The sequence below is a fragment of the Heliconius melpomene genome, chromosome 2, assembly GCF_056956725.1.
Source record: "Heliconius melpomene rosina isolate 202511_hmr_F chromosome 2, ASM5695672v1, whole genome shotgun sequence".
NCBI classification, from domain to species: Eukaryota; Metazoa; Arthropoda; class Insecta; order Lepidoptera; family Nymphalidae; genus Heliconius; species Heliconius melpomene.
The window spans coordinates 3,221,894-3,242,099 of NC_140390.1; the positions used below are offsets into that span (position 1 = coordinate 3,221,894).

General features: G+C 32.4%; 1 protein-coding gene across 1 annotated transcript; it reads right to left on the reverse strand.

Annotated features, from left to right (window-relative positions):
- Nucleotides 1-14,308: 14,308 nt before the first annotated feature.
- Nucleotides 14,309-19,076, reverse strand: LOC146540379 (gustatory receptor for sugar taste 43a-like). Its single transcript, XM_085206568.1, has 9 exons — nucleotides 18,769-19,076; nucleotides 18,289-18,488; nucleotides 17,903-18,032; nucleotides 17,700-17,834; nucleotides 17,266-17,382; nucleotides 16,985-17,182; nucleotides 16,317-16,420; nucleotides 14,948-15,112; nucleotides 14,309-14,561 (listed from the first exon to the last, which is right to left on the reverse strand). The coding sequence occupies exons 1-9, from the start codon at nucleotides 18,938-18,940 to the stop codon at nucleotides 14,520-14,522; spliced, it is 1,263 nt and encodes a 420-aa protein (XP_085062694.1). The 5' UTR covers nucleotides 18,941-19,076; the 3' UTR covers nucleotides 14,309-14,519.
- Between the last annotated feature and the right edge of the window lie 1,130 nt (nucleotides 19,077-20,206).

Consider the following 20,206-nt stretch of genomic DNA (forward strand, 5'->3'; position numbering starts at 1 on the left):
TATAACAAATCTGTATTTGTTTGTAATTAATATATATTTTTAATCAACTTTCAAAACAAGGAGGAGGTTCTCAATTAATTATTTTAGATTCGATATTCGATTAATTATTTTGGATACGATTTCGATATTGGATTATTCTGGATTATTCTTCGATATTATATTGGATTCGATTTGGGTATTATATTATATATATATTTATATGTTATTTCCATTTTGTAATATGAAATCATTACAGTTATTTTACAAGGAATATTATAAATCCTTACCCAAATCAATAATTTGACATTTAAGGTTGTTTCTGAACGAGTAAATTAAATTATTCATTGACATCAACACATTTGACTGTCAGTCAATTCTGTTTATTAAATGAATAATCATGTAGTTCAAGCGGGCGAAGCCGCAAGCGGGCCGCTAGTTATAGAATATCATTAAATACTTACCGAAATACATAGTGTAATAATTGGCATTGAGAAAATAATCAACAAGATGAATTCCAAATTGGATTAGGATACAACAAATGATTATGTATTGATATTTTCCTTTACCGTTTCCTATTTTGTGATTGAGCTTCATATAAATCTAAAAGTAATAAAAACAATAAGTAAATGTTCAAGAAAGTTTTTTTTTAATTGATAGTACGTATACCTACTTCATTAAGTTTTTTAATACTGTGTTTGATATGCGTCAGGCGGCGTGGAGCCCTTGGTAGTATCATCAGTATTGAGAGTAAAGAGATCATGTTCGTGCCTATTGCGGCTGCTTGCCCCACCGATGCTGTTTGCGTGTTAAGCCAAATAGCATATATTTCTCTTCCAATACCAAAAATAAATGGGTAACCTGCAAAAAATATATCGTTGAATAATAGTCAACTCGTACGTTTTTGGTGAAGGTATAATGTTAAAATGAAAATTTAACTATTTTTATAATATAAAATCGAGCAAATTTTTTTTCCATGTCGCTTTTGTTTTATATTCGAGGCTTCACGCTGTATACCGCACACAGCAGGGTAGGCAGAGGGACCTAGTGTTACGACACTCTGTTCCCCACTTTCTGCGGAATTCTGGAGGCATTGCGTGTTAAGTGGCAGAACTCAACGCCGCGCTTTGCGTTACCAGAGCGAAGAAAGGGAAATATAAATGTAAATAAATATTTCACTTCCTCGAGTGGGGATCAAACCCACAACCGTCGCGTTACAATCACAACCTTGTGCCCCTGCGCCACGACGACCTCGTGGTATATTCAAGAAACTCCATTAAAACTAAATTGCTAATTGTACCGAGCTTCCATGACAGGGACGTTTAATATAAGAGTGCTCTCAGCCTAATGGCTTCTGGTAGTCCAGAAAGTGCCGCAAAAATTGATACTTAACTATAAATTATTTAAATATAGACTAAAATAAAATCACCAATAGGCCAACCACATTATAATAAGGCATAAAACATGTCCCTTACAGTTTTTTGTGTTGTCTCCTGCGCCAGCTTCCAGTTACACTTCCAAGGCATTCCATATGGGCTCTATCATTTGACATATTATTGTATTGTTCCCTAACACTGCTTAGTTTTATGATAATAAAACAGTATATGAAAGTAAGCACCTTAAACTACATTACATAGTATGCTTATTACAGTTCAGCCTGAGAAAAGCGTACTTAAAGTAATAATAAGTTAAATTTGACAAATTTACTTACTATATATGAAAACAAGCACTATCCCATAGACCACATATCCGCGGGACACTTCTAGTGTCGATAAAGAGGAATACGGCGCTATCCCGTGCCATCGAGACAGACGCATAATCATCTCTAGGTTTCCCAGCTCCATTTTAAAAATGGATATTTATCGCATTAAAGTGACCTAGTCTTATTTACTATAAAAATATTGCATTAAATAAATATACATATATATTAACGAAATAATAAATGAACAAAATTAAATTAATTATTATAAAAAATGTATTGCTGACTTGGACTTATTTCCTAATAGACCGAGATCCCAGGGCCCCCAGACCTACGTCATTTTAGCAAAGCTGTAATTTTTAGGATTAATAGTCTAATTTGTAGTTTAGACAGTATCCCTACTCACTAACTTTCAGAGATAGCGTCAACTTAAAGTACACGTCCAACTACGTTAAAGTAGAAACGCTAGTTTTTAAACATATTTTGAAGAATAATGTAAAATATCTATATATTTATTATTACCAGACCCTTTACGTGGACCTTTACTCCTGCCAGACATCCTAAGGGTTGTTTAAAATTGGGGCAAATTACTTTAAACTAACAAGCTTTCATTTTAAATATGTTATTTACGGACTATTTCAAGACCCCTTATAAGCACCTAGAACAATCTGATGGCTCAATTATCTTCCCAGATACAAATATACCGTTATTTGGCGCTACCTCTGAAAGGGTCCCACTTTCAAGTTAGTGACTAAAAATACTGTCTTAACTATATATTAGACTAATAGTCCACAAAATTTCTGGGATCTTGGACTATATAGTATTATATTGTGAATAATAATCAAAGAAATTCAGTAAGATATATATTCAAAATCGTAGGGATTTCATTTTTAATAACTGAAGGCTGTATTTTACTTTATAATATCTATATACAATCTAAAAAACCTTTCCATATTTATCAAAATAATGTTCAAGCGAAGGACGTACCTCTTCCCAGTGTATTTTATAGTAAATTGAAAGGAGTGACTAATAAAATACTTTGTAACCAAAACATCTAGGATTGTGACTGTATGAATCAGATATAATTGTTACTTTTCATGTATAATAGCGATGTCGATTAAGTTGTAAGTAATATCATGTTGTGAGCCTAAAGCTTATCGTATTGAATCTGGTAACTATAGGCTAAGAATAATTAAAGTTAATGAAATTATTATGTTTATCTATAAACCGTATCTAGCTGCGCCCTGTGACTTTTTTCAATATCAAAACATTTATTTATATTTCTTTTAATCTTTACTCATCGCTCCCACTTGATGGTGTTAAGAAAACTAAATAAATACAGCACCATCCGCGTTCGTTTGTAATGAGACCTGTATATCCCGCGTAAGTGTGGAGCTTGGAGCTTTTTGAATTTCGAGAACCTCCATAACCACGAGGTTTGTAGTAGAGATAGCACTATCGTCATGTGACGGGCGTCTCATCGACCTGGGGAGTCCTTCAGCCTCCCTCAGACAGGAGAGTCTCCGGTTGCCCTCATTTTGCTAATGATGAATATTTGCATAGACACAATTAAATAGCTAAGATAAGCAGCAACTTGCTCTTCAATATGGCCTTGTGGAATTAGAGGTGCCTTACTATAAGTACAATCCCACATCTGTTTTTGAAAATATCTGTGCTTTGCTCTACTGGGATCGCTCTGTTATTACTGACACATTACCCTTCTTTGCATTGTGCAGTCGGGCAATTATGTTTATAAGCCGCTTGTAATAGGGCTCTCATTTCTATTTTCTATAATTAGTATACAGTATTATCTTACTTTTAAGTAATTAAACGTTACTTGAACTACCATCTCACAAAGCTATAGGTTTTTATAGTCTTTTAAAGCAAACCATGATAAGAACTTGAATAAAAAGTAGTAGGGTGTAAGTAATAGTAAAACTAGTAGGATAGACAGAAGGAACCAGGGAGCCTAGTGCTACGTCACGCCGTTTCCATTAAGACACTTTTGTTCCCCATTTGTAATAGATAATGTATCTGATTAACTAAAAAACTATGTAGTAATCGAATTTTATTTGTGTTATTTTGTTATAAACGTCTTTTATAAAAAAATTCAATCTATAATACAACTCTTGTTAGAGAGTCTGTTCAGATTCTTATTGTAAATTATGTTGGTCAAGGATATTGGATAGCATACATAAAACAAATTTATTTCAATATTGCAACAGAATGTATCTATGATGTTTACTTTAGATAACAAATAATATTTTTAGGGTTTCGTACCTGAAAAGGAAAAAACCACCCATCTTTTAGTTGTCTGTCTTTTAAGTCTACGTAAAAAAGTATTTATAAATAGTAATAATAGTCCTGATGGTTTAAGCTATTGGAAGCTATAATTGATATATTAAGCATTTATACATTGTTTTTCCTGCATTTTGTAAGAAAAGGATAATTTCGATGGAACTACAATTATGAAATTTGACAAGAAGTGACAATTTGCAATACAAATATACAGCAGTGTTATGTATATAATTATATCTGAAAAATGAAAATGTATAAATATAAATTCTGTTTCTGAACGAGTAAATTAAATTTGTCATTGACATCAACACATATGACTGTCAGTCAATTCTGTTTATTATATAAATATATTACATATTAAAATTATTATAATGTAGTTTATTTCATGTAAAATGAGTGCATGCGCCCCCTAACTTAAATTTGCCAACTTTTATAAATTGTACTTCCCGGTAACCTACAATTTTGATATTAGTACGGAACCCTCAGTGAGCGAATTCGACTCGAGTTTCAACAACTTTTTTTACATTAGTATAACCTACACCGATGAAATGCACTTTAAAAACATAAAGCGACTACTTACAAAACTACTTCGCAATTACAGCTTCTAATTTTAATTGTAGTATGTTGTTACTTTATTCGTAGTACACTTATAAGAACACATATTTAATGTTTTATTAAAATACCAAAAATTTAAATTATTCTGAATATATAGAAAAACGTCAAAATTTGTAACTTTTCTATATAATAACAATCTGAATTTGTACAAAATTATTACCAAAGCTTAAAATATGTCATCAAAAGTAACGCAGTGTCTCGTAGATGAAGCAATCCTTTCAGTGATGCAAATATCTCGATGGTTTGGCGTAGCTCCGGTGCGATTTACGAGATCTCATATTACTCGTACAACGCTAATGTACATTTCACGTGCATTCGTCATCTATGGAATGATTTTCATCGCTATCATCGGTATATAAATAACATTTTAAAAGTTGTTAGTTTTTAATGACTGGTGATAGAACAGAGTCCCGTCTTTTCCTTTGCCAGAAAAACTTCTGGAAATCCTCTTTATTACAGTCCTTTCAATACCTAAGGAACCACCGTTTTAAAATTGAAAAATTTCCTAAATTACTACAGTCACACGAATAAACAAAATTTTATGTTCTATAGACGAAATTATGGAAAATACAAATTATACGGCAAGGATTATTAATTATTGACGAAAAGTGTCTTGAAACAATTAATGTGTACTCTTACAAATATTTTATTAGACGTTGTGTACTGAAACCATATAGGTTGTCCTGCCCTGCCCACTCTCCTCTAATATTTGAATATTGGTTATGTTACTGAAATTATTCTTCAATATTTTTTGCAGATATTTTAACAACCTGGACTATGTATTTAGATATAATGAAATCTATTCCATTTTTAAACAAACCAAATCTACTAGCGGGGAGATATTTAGCTTTAAGAATATGTAATTTTTTTATAAGTACGAGTTTAGTTACCTACGGTGTTATCAAAGGAACAAAAAGAATAAAGTGCTTTATATACTGTGTTGAGTCACTGGGAAAGGTATGGTCACATTTGCACATCTGACATATATACTTAGATTTTTGTCATGCTTTTTTTATTTAAAATCTGATCTAGAGACATATGACTCTTATTCCTTTTCCTTTTATTATTTTAAAAATTTTTATTTTTTTATTATTTACCCTCAACCTAAGATTAAATGATGCCTAAACGAGGTTTTTACAAGTCTAAATATACACTTAAATCATCAATATAGTCTCATAGGATGTGAGGGACTAGATACTAGGATGAGGACAGTATCGCTAATGATATGAAAAATTCGTCCCAAAATTGATAAATCCTTCAGAAATAGCGGACCCTTTTGCTCAGGGCTCATGCATTCTTCCTCGGTTAAAATCCTACTCTAAAAATATCATTTCATTCAATGTCAGTTACTTATCCGACGGAGGTTTTTAAAGTGTTTCTTTTTTTGATTATTGGATTATAATTTTAAGGAAACTTGATACCCATTCTTTTTTTTTCATTATAATTTTCAACCATTATTGTTAATTTGTTACTTATTTACTATAGTTCCTTTTAGATAAAGACTAGCCTTAGCAACAATCAGGAAAATATTGCGAAATGGAAAATATTTGTCCTCACAATAACTTTGCTACTCAGCACATGGACTCTTAAGGCGATAGATTTATGGATATACTACGAATGTGAGTAAAAATAAAAAAGTTATTAAAGTCTTTAGAAGTTATTAAAATCTTTATTCTTTAATCCTAAACGCAAAAAGAAGGGTGTTTTAAGGTTGAAACTGTTCTGTATTTCTGTGTCTGTGGTATACGAACTTATGAACCGATTTAGTTTAAGAGTACTTTACCAAAACGTGGTAGTGATTTTTTTGGACCGGAGGCTTATTTAGGTTTTTAAATTTTATTACCTTATATCAAAATTTATTTAATTTTAGCGACTCAAGTAGATTTGAGATATTTATTATTGTCTATTCTCATTATGATGGAGATGCAGTTTGTAATCATCGCAATGAGTATCAAGTCTGGATTTCAAGTAATAAACAAATGTTTACAAAACGTAATTTGTAAGTATGTCGGTATATCATGTAAGTTACTTATAGATTTCTATACGACACCCACGGATGACGTCACTATGAGGCGCGTCATCAATTCTTATTCATTCTACCCTATAACTTATTTGTGAACGATCATATAAAAGGCCGCACGGACGTTGTACGGTCAGTCTTGGCTCTGCACTACTCATGCTCCTCCACTGGCTAACCTCGACTATTCGGATAATTGATTATGTAATTAATCCATTATTATTTTAATTATGATAACACCTATTTATAATTATACAGGACTGGAGCTGTGAAGGCGAGCGTTTGAATCCGTAAAGGAGTCCCAGGCACTGCTTGTTTAATAATACTATCGATGTTTGTTCGATACGACTACACTCTTATTATTCATCTAGACCACTATTCTTAATTATCTTTATCATCCATCACTTCCTACAAGTATTTCTAAACAATTTTTTTATGAATCTTAATTTTTTAGCATATTTGGATCAAGACAACTTAAAACAACCAATTGAGACAGTTAATGCAGCCATCGATTTGATCGGAACAACTGACTACCGCCATCCAGGTACTCATCTATACTTATAATAATTTCGTAACTGATCGGTGTCAACATGAAAGATATCAGAAAAAATGTTATTAGGAGTACTTATAGTGGAATAGAACGAGAGATATCGTTTTCACTTTCTGGTATGTTTTTTGAGAATCAAAAGTATCACTTAGTAGTATTTTTGTAGTAGTATATGTTTACATTATTGTTATCTATTCGTAACTGCGTCGCACTAAATACAGGAATGGATAAACATAGTGAAATGAAAAAAAATCCTACGTCTAAACTGTTGGGGTATCTCGATTAATTTATGGGTATGATATGGGTTTGAAATACTTTTCTCTATATGCTGCTCCCGTAAAAGGAGCGCAGACGCTTCCACCCTGTACAAGTAATAAGTATACATATTTGTTTTGTTATTATGTTAATTATAAAGAATCTTATTTTTTTATCATATTATAGATAGGACGATGGAGGAGAAACGGCAAAAATTGGCACAAACTGTTCAAGAACTCAGTCAATCTTATGTTGGTGTTTGTGATGTTTTAAGGGAATTTAATAGTTCTGAAAGTACTATTACGTTCTTGCAATTAGCAACGCAAACTTTACATATCATTATCACTTTTTTCAATCTGGTTAGAACAATGCACTTCCAAAAACAAGAAGGTACTTCTCTTTATATATGTATATAAAAGATCAGAATTATAATATTTTACGGAAAATGCTTTTATATATTATGAAAGTCTTCTCTCAAAGCCGTATATTTTTATATCTATATTTTTTATATATTTGGTAGGTTGGACTATAAAATATAAAATCCACAATGTTAACGCATTTATATTGTCATTATGACTGGGTAGGGGAAGTCTTAACTGTATTAACTATGTTCCAAAAACGAATTTATTTTAAACATTGGGTTTCAACCACTAATATTTCCTTTTTCTATTCATTTACAGTTATATGGAAACGAGATGAACTGACATTACAATGTATTTGGTTATTTTACAATATCTTGAAAATGATTGTTCTGGTAGAGCCTTGCTGTCGTACAGTACAAGAAGTATGTGATATATTTTACTTCGCTATTTACACCATGAGGCCATCATGACTCAGGGGTACAAGGGTGTAACTGTAACGCGATGGTTGTGTATTTACTAATATTTTTATTTTTGCGTTCTGACTGTCGAAACAATTAAATGTAACAATTTTATTATAATTTCATTTTTTAACACTAAGAAGAAGAAGAAGTGTCTCAACACTAGGTTCCCTCTGCCTACCGTGCTGTGTGCGGGATACAGCGTGAAGCTGATCTGATCAACCTGTTGCGCTTAAGGTTTTTTTCGGCCTCATATTTCACATATTACAATAACATAATCAACATCATATAGACTTCCGATGGGTTACCGCAGCATGATGTAGATTACGACCTCAAACCGTAGTGAACGTGATTCAACATCAACTTGTATCATTCATCTTTTTTAATGATTCTCAGGCAGCTAAAACTCGTCTCCTACTTGGAAAAATAATGTGTCAAGTCACGTCTGAAGCCGACCCCTTGCATGATGAGGTAGAATATTTCTACAGCCACATCTTACTAAACGAGGTTTCTTATACAGCTTTTGGGATTTTTTCTTTAGGAAGGCCGCTTATATCTAAGGTAACCTTTTACTTAATATAGTTTATTTCAGTGTTAAGACTTTCCGCTACTATTTTGCCATTGCCTGTCAAATGGCTGTTGCGCTTTGTGGAAAAGAAAAGGCAAACAAGCGTTCGGGTCATCTGATGGTAAGAGATCACCACCGCCCACGGTTGTTGCTGGTCTTTAAAGTTGATAGGAGAATGGCCCGAGAAGGAGATAGACGCGCTTTTTGAAGGTACCCATGTCTTATCGACCTGGAAACTGCACACACACTGTTACCAGTGCGAGAATACACAGTGCAAAATATTAAAAATATAATTTCCCGGAGTGGGAAACACACGCTTAGGCTGCAAGAGGTTCGGTTTAAAATCGGTTCAACATGTATATACATGGACATAGTACATGTTGATATGTTACATAGTTGAAATTCGATCATATTTTTTCTATAAAAATCTATTTAGGAATGCCAGCACGTCAATTGTATTCAGGATGGAATTGTCAGCACCACTTTAAATGAAACAACTGTTTTAACTAATCTATAAAAGCCAAATATAATTCAGAAAAAAAAATAATTCCCAAAAATAAAAAAGTTCTTTTTTCAAACAAATTTAAATAATAAAATTATCGTTTTAAAATAAAACAACATTTATAAAGTATAACATAACACACACTTGCCTGTCAAAGCGGCAACGTCGCACACGTATGTGTGCGTCACACAAAATACAGGTATGGAGAAAAATCGTGAAATGAAAAAAAATCCTACGTCCAAACTGTTGAAGTATCTTAATTAATTGCTTTAGTTCTGGGTTTGAAATATTTTACCCTATATATAGTTTTATTAAAAGGAGCGCTGCCTCTTCCACCCTGTATATGTTTATATTTTTATATTACAATTGTCACTGATTTCTAAAATAGATACTAAAAGTTAAATCGAAATAATCCTTTGTGACCTAAATCAAATTGTTTCTTAACTTTTTAATGACCACCATAATGTCATACCCAACAGATATTCGCTTCGTACTAACAACTGTAAAAATTTCTAAGTTTTATAATTTAAAATCGCAAGAGAAGACGTATATTTAATTTACAAGTCTATTTTACAGATTATAGGAGGAGCCACGACTATACTTGTGTTATTTTTTTAATTCTTCGGACTCATAAAATGCAGACACATCTATTATATCACAATCACCATTGAAGATTGAAAGTTTTATACGCAAAAAATATATGTTAAAATAAAAGTAACGTGCACTTATTTATCACATTTTTAACGAAATCAAAAGTTTTAAGCTTCATGATGGGTAGACAAGTCCATTCTACACTTTCCGCCGAATTTTTGTATTCGACTTGAGTTAGGGAACTTAATGGCGCTATTTTGTCTTGTTACCAGAGCAAAGAAATTAAAATATTAATTATTATATTATTAATTATTAAATAAAACGTTCCCTAAAATAATACGTTCCCCCTAATGGGAATCGAACCCAAAAGCATCGCGTTATAGTCACACGCTTGTGGCTCTACATGTGTGTTTTGTTTTATAGCCTTATAAATAAATATACGCTATTTTATTGACTATTTTTTTATTTAATCTTACCAAGTAATAGAATAGAATAGAATAGAATATACTTTATTGCACACATAAAAGAAATATATAGAAAGAACAACACAAATAAAATTTAAAGAAAAACACGTATGCAAAGGCGGTCTTATTGCTTTAAGCAATCTCCACCAGACAACCTTTGAAACATAACGGATAAATTGTAATGAGGAGAAAGGGGACAACGTCTCAGTGCAAACTTTATGAAATATAATTAAATATTATATAATATAAAATAAACTAAGTCAATAACATAAATTAAACTTACATAAAATGTTTTAATGTTTATATACTTTACACATACATACATACATACATACATACAAATATTGAAAAAACAATATATACTTACACATAAAAAAATACATACATAAAACGTGTTCAAAAATATATACATAATATTAAAAAAAAAAAAATAAAGATAAACTATTATACTAAATTAAATAAGTACTCTTTCAGACGATTTTTAAAGCTGTATAGAGATTTGGAATGTCGAACTTCTGTAGGAAGTTCATTCCAAAGAATTGCAGATTTCATAGTAAAAGACTTAGAATAAAATAGGGTATGGGAAGTTGGTAATTTAAGGAGATTATCACAACGGGATCTAAGGTGGAGGTGAAGAAGTGAATCGGCACCTAGGAAACAAAATCGATCTTTTAAGTAGGAGGGAGAGAGAGAGTTGTACAGGATAGAATAGAGAAGAGTCAGCATGCGGAAATTTCGGCGATGTCGGATAGGAAGCCATCCAAGCTGACGACGATGATCAGAAACATGATCAAATTTACGTAAACCGAAGATAAATCTAATACATAGATATTGTAACCGCTCTAGTTTATTTAGTTGTTCCTCAGATAAGTCTGGGTAACACGAATCAGCATAGTCTAAAATCGGTAACAGTAGTGAATGAGCTAGAGCAGTTTTGGTCTTTATAGGTAGGAAATATTTCCATCGTTTGAGCGATCCGATAGTGGCAAATAATTTACGGCTAACCTCAGCTATCTGTACTGACCAAGATAGGGAATTGTCTATAATAATACCAAGGTTCTTAATAGATGGACTCAGGCTCAAATCGACGCCGCCAAACTGTATAGCAGGGAGGCTATTCTGGTCAAGTTTTTTTAGTTGCTTAGAGCCACCAATAATACTGACCTGTGACTTGGCAGGATTGACAGTTAAGCCAAAAGATTTGCTCCACCTACTAACATTCCGCAAATCTTCGTTAAGCTTATGAATAGCCTCACTAACATCATCAAACGGGGCGGCTAAGTAAATTTGAAGGTCGTCAGCATATAGATGAAAGGAAGAGCATAGATTTTGGGAAACTGAATTAATAAAAATGGAGAAAAGGAGAGGAGAGAGGACACCACCTTGGGGAACACCGGCAGAAAGAGAGCAAAGGGAAGATGACTTGTCATTGGCTTGAATGTACTGTTGCCGATCACATAAATAGCTTCTGAACCACTCAGTGGCTTCAGGAGAGATATTTATTGAACGCAGAACAGCAACCAAGAGATCAGTATCAACAGAATTAAAGGCGTTGCTAAAGTCCAGCAAAGCAATGACTGTAACATTTTGTTTGTCCATGCTAAGTCTGATATCGTCACAAACTTTAATCAAAGTAGTGACTGTGCTATGCCCGTTACGGAATCCAGACTGGAACTCGGATAATATATGGTTATCAAATAGATATTGATTTAATTGCTGAAAAACAATACGTTCCAAGACCTTTGACAAGAAAGGAAGGATGGAGATAGGACGGTATTGAGAGAAGGATTTTGGATCTTTGGTTTTGGGTATGGGGATAACGCGGACAATGCGCCACAAACTGGGAAAAGTGTTATGGGAAATAGAAAAATTTAAAATATGGGTAATGACTGGAACTAAGACTTCCAAGGGCAAAATAATCATTTTGCGGTTGATGCCATCATAACCAGAAGCATCAGATTTGATGGCTAGGATACTGTTTCTTACCTGGGATGGGGTTATAGGAGCAAAGTTAAAAGGAACGATTGTGGGAGACGGCAAGGAGTTGATATAATTCAATGTATTTGCTTTAATTGTGTTGTCCATAGGTGTTATCGAGACAAAGTGTTTATTCAAGGCATCAACGTCTAGATTGCAATTCAAATCCTTACGTTGCCGGCCAATGCCTAGCGATTCCAGAAATTTCCACAACTTACGTGGGCTTAAGTTTTGTAAGCTCAAGTCAATATAGTTACGTTGCGCGTCCCTGCAAACTCTGCTACATCGGTTACGCAAGCTCTTACACCTTAAAAGATTCTGATCGGTGGGATTATGCTTATATTTGGATTTCGCCACATTTCTTTTAGTCATCAGTGACTTAATATCTGGCGTAAGCCATGGAGCGGGTAAGTGTTTTAATTTAATTGGCCGAAAAGGAGCGTGTTTGTCATAGAGCTCAGTTAAAATAGAATTAAATATCTCCAACTTGTCATCGATAGTTGTTGTGTTAAAAATGACGTTCCAGTCGATGTCATTGTGATCAATTCTCGAACTTCAAGAACTCGTCATTATTAATTTTTTTAAAACTGCGTCGCATGACGACAGATGGCTTGGGCTTAGGGGGACGAACATTATAAGACAAATACATTAAATCATGGTAGGAAAAGGCGTCAGCAGGAAGTTGACCATGGATCATAACATGGTCAACGGAGGAAACAATCATAAGATCGAGTTGGGATGGGGCACAGTTCGGAAAAAAATGTGTAGGATTCGAAGGAAGTAATTTTAAATTTGAGCTATTAATGATGTTAAGGATTTGTTTTGCTCGTGAATCATTTTTAATAATACAGGTATTGAAGTCTCCAAGAATTATGGTGTGATCAACGCTTGGCACATGTTTCTCCAATAAGGTCTCCAAAGTGTGAAAATAATCAATATGTAGCGAAGGGCTGTAAAAAACCCCAAGTAATAGCTTTAATCGACCAAGTAAAATTTCTATAATATTTATCGATACACATTGATTTCTTCCATTTTCTATGCGTGCATACAGACACTATAATTATGAAAAAAAAACATTTCATTATCAATGTAACAGTTAAATAAATATGTTTTAATCTCTGTTTTGCTTATGTCAAAATACTTATATATATTTTTTATTAATTTTTAGTATATTGTAATAATTATATATGGAAACTTTTATGAAACAGCTAACTCATTTTTATTAAAAATATATTACGTGTTTATATTATACAGATTAAAAAATCCATAGCTTTTTCCCTCTTGATCCCAGAATTTATATATGGTACATATGGTATCCGTAGTTTAATAGAAAAAATTATATTGGTTTTTCTCTCCCAGCTTCACGCTCTATCCCTTATTTAGTAAGGTAGACAGAGGAAACCTAGTTTTAGAACACTGTATACCACTTTCTTTTAGTTAAGTGGCGAATAAACGCCGCATAACACATAATTGTTACTTTTATTTATTATAGTAATAATTATAGTTGTTACTTATTATTTATAATAGTAATAGTTATTTATAATAGTAATAATTATAGTTGTTACTTTTTATTTATAATAGCGAAAACTATTTAGTGTAATACCATGTTATGACATGCAGCTATTGCAGCAATAATTAGAGTTCATGAAATTATTATTTTTATCTATAAACCATCTCCAACCGCGCCTTGTAATCTTTTATACTTTGTGGTAATAAAAAAACCTGATAAATATTACCTTAAGTTAATATCCTCTACGAGGTTGTAAAGTATGTTGTTGTAAGGTTACTCAGATGCTGGAATTCACAAATGAAAAGAATACTAATTTAGCTTTTTTTAAATTTATTCAATTCTTAAAACTCTGAAATCTATACACACAGACAATACATATTTTAAGTGCAAAACATTTATTTCATAATCAACCACAATGTGAAAATGTTAACATTTATCAAATTGACATATAATTATTGAAAATCACACGCAAGTAGTGCTCAAGAGACTACAACATTTTAAATATAGTAAGTTATTAAACATTTTTTCTGTTTTTTTTAATTTGCATTCTGAAAAATCTATTTTTAGGGAATTTAAGTTGATCAGCTTTACGCTGATTTTCAATTTACAATAAATTTTGACTGTATAAAACCCATTCTAACATGAAATGAAACCTCTCTACTATCAATAAATCCGTTGATTTAAAATAGCAATACCAATATAGTAGTGACACCTCCAATAACCTGTAATAAAACGATAATAAGTTCAGCAAATCTATCAACCTGTATTTGTTTTATACATTATACAATAGACAAAAACAATAACATTTGTCAATTTTATCATATCAATATTATAGATGTAAAATAAAAATCAAAGCTTGTGAGGATGTAAGTTCGTTTCACTCTTACACAAAATCTACTGAATATGTTATGAGATAATACTAAGGTTACAATTAATGAAAAGATTTTGTATAATTTAATTATAAATTTAAGCGAAGAAAGGGCGACGCCCCCAGTATCTAATATATCAGGTTATTGCTAAAAATCAATACAAAATCATTCCATTTTTGAAAAAAAAAGCTATTCTTATCTATGCTTTGCCGAAAATAGAAATAAAATATTCCGTAGACCTTGGATATAAGCGGCCTTCCCAATGAAAAAATTCCAAAAACTGTATATGAGACCTCGTTTAACAAGATATGGTTGTAGAAAGCCTCTGTTTCATCCTGTAAAGGGTCGGCTTCAGCTGTGATGTGACACATCAATTTTCCAACTAGGATACGAGTGTTGGCTACCTAGAAATTATTTTAAGTAAATGATAATTAATAATATTCGACACAAAAAGCTCTAAAAAGCAAACAAACATCTAAAAAAACCGATAATCTTCAAACAACACTTGGTACCACCACCAGCCCCCACAACCCCGTGTAACACCGTAGCTACAGGTACGTTGTTGACATTTAAAGTGGAGATAGGCGTTGTTTTTGAGGATACTCATATTGCATCGACCTAGAAACACCGCAAATAGGCCTTTTTTTGCGTTTAGTTGCGTGGCGCGTGAAAGGAGTTCTTACGAAATCGCACAGTAGTGAAGTACCACATATCTAGATAGCGTGTATGGTATTTTAATTTATGACGAACTATGCGGTTACAAAATTCGGCCGCAAGCCTCAGCTCAAACAGTTCACCAGAACACTCCCCATAATAAATGCAGTATAGAACGCGCAACGAAAAGACATCTCTACGCAAAGAAAAAGCTTCACAGATCATTGGGTGGGTAGTCAAGTGGTTGGCTTAGAACAGTACTGCATATAAGGCCGAACCTGGGCCCTATACAGAACCATTCGGTGTCTTGTACTGTCTCGCTCTGTTGATCCCTAGTTTCTTTCAGGCCAATTAGGCCATGCTATCCGACTGATCGCGATACTGGCAGTCACTGCAGTGGCTGCTGCGACTTTAAGAGGAGTATTCTAAAAAACTGGTAGCACGACAAATGGCTGTTTCTTAGTTATTAACGAGCCAATTCTCTTCTTTTTCTAATTTTGCCAACGTCTTCTGGGGGTTGAATTAAACCAGAGTCCTTCCACTCCATACCTAATACGGCACAGATATGCACAAATACACACGCACGTCAGCTTATAAACACCCCTCGATTTTCGCCAATAAATAATATATTTACATTCCATAGGTACCTACATAAAACGTGTACCAAAAAACTGTAGCTATGCAACTTTTTTACGATAGACATCGTAAAACTAACATAACATGACATAACACGACATGGCATGAAATGACATGGCATGGCATGCCATGACATGATATGACATGACATAGACAGGATAATTGTGTTGTAATTAATTTCTAATTAAAGGCACCCTAGTTAAAATTGATAAACTTTGTTTTCTATTTGATTGGTGTTATCGGAGTGTCTTAACACTTGGTTCCCTCTGGCTACCCTGCTGTGTGCGGGATACAGCGTGAAGATGATAAAAAACATACCTCTCCTTCAGTACGACAACAAGGTTCTACTAACAATATCATTTTCAAAATATGATATACGAACCAAACACTTTGCAATGCCAGTAGATCTGGTTTTGAAATTACTACAAAAAAAACAAATGTTATAATTAGAATAATCTATCAAATATAAACCTATAAGTGTGAAGTACAATGTAAAATATTGTTAATCTTTTGAAGAATATTTTTTTAAGTATTTGTATTATTTGTATATACTTTGGATTGCCTATTGAAAAATAATCTGAATATTATGCTTTTTTTTTCAGTTTCATCACTTTCCGCCGCATCTCGTTCAGTCTTGTTAACTAGAGCTAAAAAAAGAAAATATTAAATATTTCATTCCCCAAGTTAAAATAGAACGCTTGTGCCCCTGCATCACGATGGTCTCAATCAATATAATATTCGCTTATTTAACTCTTCAGCAAATACAAAATGAATGTGGGTCTTTTTTAACTGATATAAGAAAAGTTTAAAAATAAAACGACCTTATACTCATAAGGTCGTTTTACGATGTTATGGATGTGTTATTCAAATTCTAGTTGAAATCGAGAAGCAGCTAATGGTAAACAAACATAATTGTTTTTAAACTATTTTTGATTATTGGGATAATTTGGATAGTTTAAAAAACCTAATAACACCTAATAACTTACCATTTTCACGAACATGAACCGTTTTTACCAAATTAAAAATAGTGATTATAATGTGTAAGGTCAAAATCGTGAGTTGAAAAAATAAAATTGTGCTTTCAGAATCATTAAATTCCCTTAACATATCACAGACACCGACATAAGATTGGCTAATTTCTCTAACTTTGTGTGATAATTTCAATCGTTTTGCCACAGTTACATCTGTAAAAATAATTTTATATGTATAATTACGTTATTTTGTAGAAAAGAATATTTTAAGGAAAATTAGCATGAATAATAAAGACCTGGGTATCGTTGGTCAGTGATTCCGATTAGATCTATAGCTGTATTGATAGCCTTAACAGGTATTTTTAAGATATGTGGTTTTAAATCATTTCTAGGATTTTCTTGTTCCAAATTTGCTGTGTAATTTAATTTTATAATAAAATTATACAATAATTCATTTCTTGTTGAAATTATAATAGCAAAATCGAAAATGTGCGTATGAGACCAAGCTAATTATTATTTTTAAAGGCTCTATATAACAAGAATCGTCAAAATGTGCAAGGATCATTCTGAATGATATCATTATTAAAACTCAAGCCAAAATCAAACCGAACATTGATAACACTACAAATTTATCGATAAACAACTTATATTTATAACATATATAGGTTATACATATATAATAAAAAAATGGAAAGAAATCAACTAAGAAAATGGTATTGAATATACTAACTAATTACGTTACGCAGACACTCGTTTACTGCCTGAAAACCAGACTTAATGTACAATGCGATGACTACAAACTGCAGCTCCATCATAATTAATATAGTTAACGATAGTGCAGCCGCATCTACTTCTAAATCTGAAACTAAATAACAACAAAAGTAAAAACACATTCACTAAGTTAAAAAGATTGAAATTTGTTTTTTTTCTTACAGCCGTAGTATCTCCAGATATCAACTGCTTTAAGTACCCATGTACCGAATAGAAACAGCATAGTCAGCATAAATATTTTCCATTTCAATATATTATTATCCTCATAATCACCAAGGATATTATTTTTTATCTAAAAGTAGAAATAAATACCAAATATATAATATCATCCAACACACTAGCGAGGATGAAGAAAGAATGACAGCTAGGGAGACAAAGAAAGATAACATCGATGATACTGGAGGAGAGTTGTTTCAAAAGCATTTAAACCCAGAAGTGCATGGTTGGAGTAGACGAGACGAAAGTGACATGCGGAGACTACCCCTCTAGGAATAAAGTGTGAATCTAAAATAACGATCACACATACGTACGGTTTTGACAGACTATACCTTTCTCACTGATTCGACACAATACATCGATATTTTTGTTTTTCTTGTTGCATTAATAACACCGGTGGTAATTAAGCCAAAGGATACAAAAATATCACATATTCTTAAAAGTAAACCTGTATGTTCTGTATTATTTATTTTATTTTCATCTGTAATACTGGTGCTTATATCCAAGTACGTTGCAATAATGATGAATAAATCTATTGACAAAAAAGACTTTTTTTAAGTTTTAGCTACCTTTAGTTTCACCTACAATATTTTTGGATATTAATGATATAACCTGAAGTTAAGATTTTTTTTTGTATATGAAATGTGACAGATTTTATACAACAGGATTCCGTTAGAAACAGCCGTCCCCATTTTAGAGACATTACAAATTTTGTGTTGTTTTGAAGTCAGATTTTATACAGGAATAAAATTTCTAATTATTATTATTAGATTGAGTATATGCCACAAAATTCCAGATAAAGTTATACTGACCGAAAATGACGATAAAAATCAGCCCGTAGATGACGAAAGTGCGTGAAATGTACATGAATGTTTTATCGCGAGATTTCGTAAAACGGACCGGGGCCAGTCCAAGCCACCGAGATATATTCATCACTAAAAGAACTGCATCATCCACGACGCACCTTCTTACTTGTGATGTCATCTTTTATACAATTATAATGGCTTTGTGGTTATCTTAATTTAGACCTAGACCTTAATCTAGATATAGACCTTAATCTTACTAGATCTGTTAACTAAACACTGCAAAATAAAAATAAAAATTATTTATATGAAAATAGTTTTCCGTATTTTATTAAAAAAACACTATATCGCCGTACCTACTAGTGGTGGACACTGAAGTCATGTAGAATATATGTACCTACAATTAAAGTTGATGTTTGTTCATAGTGCAGAATAATGATTGTCATTATTGTTTTTAGAGTGCATATAGTGTAAGTACGACTACTCTAATGTAGAAAATACACGTCTTATCTAAAGTAACAATAAAAACCATATTTATAGATATTGATTTTTTTTTTAAATAACAAACCAAATTATTATTTGGTTTGGAATTTTTTGAAATCGATAAAAGAAATACGAAACAAGCATCATGTTAATCGTCACCAAGAGTGTATTGAGCCAACACTACTTTTATTTAACAAGAACGTTATGATATGTTCTTCAAATTTTCGTCAAAAATAATTAATTTCTTTACTAAATCCAACCTTTGTCATTAAAAAGGAATGCTTTATCCATCAATTATCCATACAATTTCTACTTCAGCATTTACTAAAGGAATCGATCGTTTAACACGATTTCCGTTGAATATTCTGCTTAACCGGAGACTCGTAAAAATTGTAATTTAATTCTTAGTATTTTCTATTAAATCACCTTCTTATAATAAACTTATGCTTCATATAAATGATTGCCTTAATGCCTTCAAAAATATGACTTAAATACCAGGAGGCCAATATTTGTGGAGCTTATCAACAGACAATGCCTTCAGTTGTGTTTATTTTTTACGTGATTGATGTAACCTTTATATAACAACATACTTTTTCCATATTCTATTATAACAAAATTGTAGCGTCTGTTTCTTTTTTTTTTGCGAATCATTCGTCATTTAAGCAATTGAAAATGTATAGTTCGCTATTATGTTGTAGCGGCCATCTTGGTTTTATTTGAAAGTATGCATTAATCTTAATACTTGTATTTATGAAATGTTCAAAGATACGAATATAAAATCTCTGGTGTCGAGGCTAAGCGCGGTGTTGAGTTTTGCCACTCAACACGCAATGCCCACAAATTCGGTGGAAAGTGAGGAACAGAGAGAGTGAGGCACCTTTGCCTATACTGCTGTGCGCGGAATGCAGCGTGGAGCTAATTTAATTTTTGTTTTTTAATTTAAATTAATGACGTAATACGGTAT